Raw genomic sequence first — 5922 nt, forward strand, 5'->3', positions numbered from 1 at the left:
CTACACCTTCCATTCAGCTCCACATGTGTAGCAAAACGAGTATCCACATCTATCAAATCATATATATGAACATTATTACATTGTTAGTTTGACGAAAACATAAATAAAATTTTGAAATGATTAGATATTAATGTGACTAAGATATGGTGGTGCATGTGGTACGTGAAACCTGCAAGTTACATGCATGCATCCTTCTGAACGTTCGATCATGTGTTTGCACTTTTCACATTGACGCCACATGTTCTGATTTGCTAGAACTTTAAGTTTTAAATCATTCGTTGTAGGATTTGGACCCAATCTCTTGTAATCGTTGCATGACAAGTTATCGTGCCACGGAACTTTAAAATTGATGCAAAAGGGTATAGCACATTTGATACAGCAACTCCAACCTTCTTTGGTAGATTTAGAAATCTCGGTTTTCGATATTAAACTCGAGCACCTAGGGTTTGGGCAATAAACTCTGTCTGCCACAGGAAATGATCCCTCTTCAATCCTTTGTTCCCACATCTCTTGTAGTCTAGGAGTCAAAAGACTCGCACAACTTGGAAGAGTTAGCTTATACTCGCATTGATAATCAAGACATCTCGGTACACCTCCATCAAGTAGCTTAACTTCTATATGCCGTTTCACACACTCCATGCAGAATTGATTGCCCCATAAAAAGCCTAAAAATATCTGCCTCAGCTTTGATATTGTTATTGAAACAGACACGGCAAGTCCCAAACATACATATGCCGATTTCACAATCCATTGTTTCCATTGCAAGTTTAGAAACAAAATTAGCTTGATTTTGACCAGTCACCAAAACAAGTATGCTAGACGTAAGTTGTTGTCTGATGTGTTGCACATCATCCATTAGCAAGGCTATATTATTTGGCTCAGGTGCGGATCTTCCCATGACCTATATGTATTTAAAACAAGAATTAATAATGAATCATGTGAACCTTAACAGCCAAGGAAACACACTTACCAATTCGAAAATCTGATCATGATCACAACAGATTGAGAGATGATTTATCCCCATACTCACGGCTTCGGTTATTCAGGCCTTTAATGCCATAAGCTCAGTTTCTAAAATTGTAATGTCCGAGCCATGATGAAGAGGTCCCTTCATCTGAAACAAGAGATTCTCATCTTGGTCCAAAATCGTAACCCCAAATCCCGCTACTTACCAAACCCTTGAAGTAAAGCATGTACGTGTTGGACAGTGAGAGTATTGGGCTATGTATGTGCTCGTGACATAGGGCCTTCTTACTCCATAGTTATTGTTGTAACCACGATTGTTCACCTTGGGGTAACAGACTAAGACCCAGACCAAACAATCAAAATGGGCCAAGGCCATGATTCGGATCGGCCCACTAAGCCCGATAGAAGGTTTGGAGCGGAGAGACGTATCCCTCGAGTCAGTTCGCAGTTTGGACTCGATCAAAGATTCTCGCAATTAATTGAATTGATTAGGACGCGAGGATTACGCAGTGAATTGATTTGGCATTGATTGTAATAGACTGATATAAATACGAAAGGATGGGGACTGTAAGGGGGATGGAAAAACTTTCTCTTAAGCAATAATTCTCATTCTATTTCACAGCATTTTATCTCTAAATTCAGTTTGGAATTATAACGGTGGTAGGGTCCTCCGTTCAGAAACACTTCGGAAGGAGAATTCGGTTTCAGTTCTTACATTTGGCGCTAGAAGGAGGGGAACTCTATCACCTGCACTCCATATAGTTTCGACGTTTTTCTCCAAATCTTCATCATTCAACTCTACTATGGCTCACGAATCTACCAATCAGGTAACTTTGGAGTCTATCCAGAAACTTTTGCAGGATTTGACCAAAAAATCTGACCGTCAGCAAGCAACTGCCATCACCTTTTCCGAGCGCCTTGATAGCTTGGAAGGACGAGTCTCCACTCGTTTGGAAGCAGTCGCCAGCTCAGTCGCCGATCTCTCGGCTTCTCACCGCGCATATGCTGATCGAGTGGACCTTCTTTCTACAGATCAAAATCCATAGAGGCGTGCTCTGTACTTCACTGGCATAGCTCCACCATTCAATCTGCAGCAGGAGACAACAACAACAACTCCAGGTCATACCATCTCCCGGACTACGCCACTACCAGCCAGGGATGGCCATGCCCCGGTCAAGCTCAAGGCCGCTGGTCCTTCGGTACTCCCAGTTCGGGTACCTCCTCCCGTAGGAGGGAATGTCCTTCGGGAAAACCTGACTTCGGGCACTTCAACCAATCTCGAGCTTCATTGGATGCAGGGCTAGATCCGTGACATGCGATCTAGAATGCACAGTGCGACCACTTCAGCACCGGATATATTTTTCAAGTAATCGAAGAATCAAAGCGGACTCCATTCTCAGCTCAGATAGCCGGAGTGCGTGTGAAGGATACAGGGAAGATTAAATTTTTGAGCTACGAAGGGAAAGGAGATCCGACAAAGCATCTCAAAATTTTCCTGCTCACGGCTAGCCGTGTGGACCTAGAACCTCTTAAAGCTGATGCCAGTTACTGTAAGCTGTTTGCCGAAACTTTCTGCGGACCCGCTCTGCTTTGGTTCGCGTCCTTAGCAGCTGGCTCCATTAACAATTTTACGGAGTTATTCACATCCTTTGTCAAGCAATACTCGAGCTTGATAGAAACGGCGGTTACGGATGCCCAACTGTGGAATGTAACTCAGACCGCAGGAGAATCACTTCGCTCGTATGTAACCAAATTCAAAGAAATCCAAGTCCAGATTCCGGGACTTTCGGACTCAACTGCCTTGGCCGCCCTAAAGAATGGCCTCTGGCACGAGTCCCGCTTCCGAGAAGAATTGATTGTGAACAGGTTTGCCACCATTCAGGATGCTCTGCATCGAGCTTCCAACTGGATAGTTGCCGAGGAAGAAAAAGCGGCAGCAGTTCAGAAGCATAAAGCAATATTGAAACCCCGTTTCGAGGCACCGGCCATGAAGACACCTCCAGCAGCTCCGAAGTCAGGGCTTGGGACCTTTGCGGTCCACAAGTCACTGCAGAAAGGATCCCCTAGGGGATCTCCTTCATAACCACCATTTTCACCACGCTCCAAAACAGGAGTGCTTCCAAGCAACAAATGGGTTCAGGACACTCAACTCGGGATTGCAAGAAGTTGATGCACCTTCTCGCTGAGAAGTTTGTATCTGGCGAAATGCCGAGTGTGTCAATTGATGAGCTAGACCCAAAGACGGCGTCCGAAATCGATGAAGATGTCCCTCCACCAAAAAAGCCAAGGCAAACTGAGGGGGACGCAGGTCCTAAAAAACAAATATACGTCATTATGGGGGCTCACGTTTATTTTACAACTCGATAATGGCAATCAAAGATCATCAACACAAGCTCGCTAATCCAGCACCTAAACGGGCGAAGCTCACTCCGAGCAATCTGCCTGAGATCACCTTTTCAGAGAAAGAAACAGAGGATCTGGACGCTCCTCATGACGACGCACTAGTTATTTCACTTGATGCAGCGAATCACGAGGTATGCCGAATCTTGATAGATACTGGAAGCTCGGTGGATTTAATTTTCCGGGAGACTCTCACTAGGATGGGCATCGGAAAGGAGCACATCGCAGGACCTCCATCTCCATTGGTTTCATTCACCAGCGAAACATCGATGTCTCTAGGAACGATAACTTCATCGTGCCCGGATCAAACCATCCTACCTGATAGGCTTCCGAGCAACACGGACTCGAACAATTGGGGGGCAAGGGACTGGCGAAGCCTGATCTGGGCTTACTTGGAACGAGGCGAACTCCCAGCCGACAATTGGGCGGCTAGGATACTTAAAATTATCAGTGCACGATATTGCATCTATAACGGAGCATAACAGGTTCTTATTTAATGTGTGTTGCTGGCGAGGAACTCGTGACACTGATGCAAGCTGTTCACAATGGCCCTAGTGGAAGCCACTCCGGAGGACGGACCCTGGCCTTCAAAATCAAACGGCAGGGGTACTTTTGGCCCACCATGGTCGCTGACTGCGAGGACTACGCCCGAACTTGTGAGAAATGTCAAAAGCATGCTCTCTCAATTCACCAGCCTACCAAACACCTGTTCTCTGTGTCCGCTCCTTATCCGTTCATGAGGTGGTCTATGGACATCATTGGCCCTTTACAACGAGGACCCGGGGGGTTCAGTACGTGCTGGCCCTTACTAATTACTTCTCTAAGTGGGTTGAAGCAGCGGCTTATGCAAAAGTGATAAGTGAGGAAGTAGAGCAGTTCCTGTTTAAGAGCATAATATACCGGTATGGCGTTCCACACGAAATCATCACGGACAATGGCCCGTAGTTCCTCTCTTCGCAGTTCGAAAGGTTTTGTGCCAAATGGAAAATACGGCTTAGTAAGTCAACTCCTCGTTACCCACAAGGAAATAGGCAAGCCGAAGCGATGAACAAGGTTATACTGGCGAATTTGAAAAAACGATTGGACTCTCGCAAAGGATGCTGGCCGGACGAACTGAAAGGTGTACTCAGGGTAATCCGAACCACGCCTCGACGAGCTACAAACGAGACACCTTTTTCCTTGGTCTATGGAGTCGATTCCGTAGTCCCAGCTTACCTCGCAGTACCCGGAGTTCGCACGACCTTGAATCCACTTCGAGCCTTGAAGAACGAAGAATTTATGCTAGACACACTGGATGTCATTAACGAGCGTCGGGACCGAGCTTTGGTTCGGATGCAGAATTATCAGAGTGCCATGGCACGCTAGTATAACTCCAAGGTCTGAGGTAGACCACTAGCAGTTGGCGACTTAGTCTTGCGAAAAGTCCATGAGAACACCGAAGAGCTCAACGCGGGAAAACTGGAAATCAACTGGGAAGGACCGTACAAAATTACTAGTGAAGTGCGCAACGGATTCTATCAGCTGGAAGATTCAAAGGGGAAATCAAAATTTTTCTCTAACTTTTTGTTAAGAATGGTTGATCATCATCAAAAAGCCGAAGTCTAACTTCGCAAAATTCGACAAAAACCAAAGTCTAACTTCGTATCAAAAAGTCTGGAGTTAAACTTTGCAAAATTCAATTAAACCAAAGTCTTACTTCGTATCAGAAAGTCCGGAGTCAAACTTCGCAAAATTCAATTAAACCGAAGTCTCACTTCGTGTCAGAAAACCCGGAGTTAAACTCCGCAAAATTCAGTTAAACTGAAGTCTTACTTTGTATCAGAAAGTCTAGAGTTAAACTTACTTCGCGAAATTCAATAAAAACAGAAGTCTTACTTCGTGACGGATAACTTGGAGTTTTAACTTTGCGAAATTCAATAAAACGGAGCCACCTTACTCCATAAAGCTTCGTTAAAACCGGAGTCCTACTCCGTAAAATTTTTTGACCGAGGTAATTTCAAGAACCTTAACGGAAGTCACACTTCCTAAAAACTGTTTGAATCGAAATATCACTTCGTACTATTAGAGTCCTGCCTAAAGTCAAGATCAAAAATACGACTCCACGAATTCAATTTGGTCGCGGGTTAGCAATAAAAAATTTCGGATGTATGAGTTATGAAGATAAAAGAAATCTTAATATTAAAGGAAATATTCATACTCGGAGTGGTCACCGCGACCAAAAACTCCGAGTTAGGTTCAGCAAAAGAGACGGAAAAACAACAAAAGGGGGGACAACTCGTGCCAAAACAACCCCGGAATGAATCTACTAATGATCGGAAGAATGAGGAGGTTCTGATGCCGCAACCTTGTCTGCTTTGGGAAGGACCAGGCTCATCTCTGCAATCTCCACCTCCAACCTGGTATTACCTTGGAAGGCATCTAGCCCCTGGTTCGACATTCTTCTGAAGTTAGTTCCGGACTCATCAATGGTGATACTCAAGGGGGGCTCGTTGCATAATAGCTCGGGCCTGTCCACCAAGAGGTCAGAAAATGCAGAAGGATCAAAGTCGCGAAGAA

General features: G+C 45.0%; 1 protein-coding gene and 1 pseudogene across 1 annotated transcript; one reads left to right on the forward strand and one right to left on the reverse strand.

Annotated features, from left to right (window-relative positions):
• Nucleotides 1-1159, reverse strand: LOC147938178 (E3 ubiquitin-protein ligase RSL1 pseudogene; annotated as a pseudogene).
• Nucleotides 1160-4029: 2870 nt separating this feature from the next.
• LOC147938179 (uncharacterized) lies at nt 4030-4731 on the forward strand. Its single transcript, XM_087465514.1, has 2 exons — nt 4030-4218; nt 4327-4731. Exons 1-2 carry the CDS (start codon nt 4030-4032, stop codon nt 4729-4731), a joined length of 594 nt encoding a protein of 197 aa, XP_087321640.1.
• Nucleotides 4732-5922: the final 1191 nt, after the last annotated feature.

Source organism: Camelina sativa, chromosome 9, assembly GCF_030686135.1.
Source record: "Camelina sativa cultivar CO46 ecotype springtype chromosome 9, ASM3068613v1".
Lineage (NCBI taxonomy): Eukaryota > Viridiplantae > Streptophyta > Magnoliopsida > Brassicales > Brassicaceae > Camelina > Camelina sativa.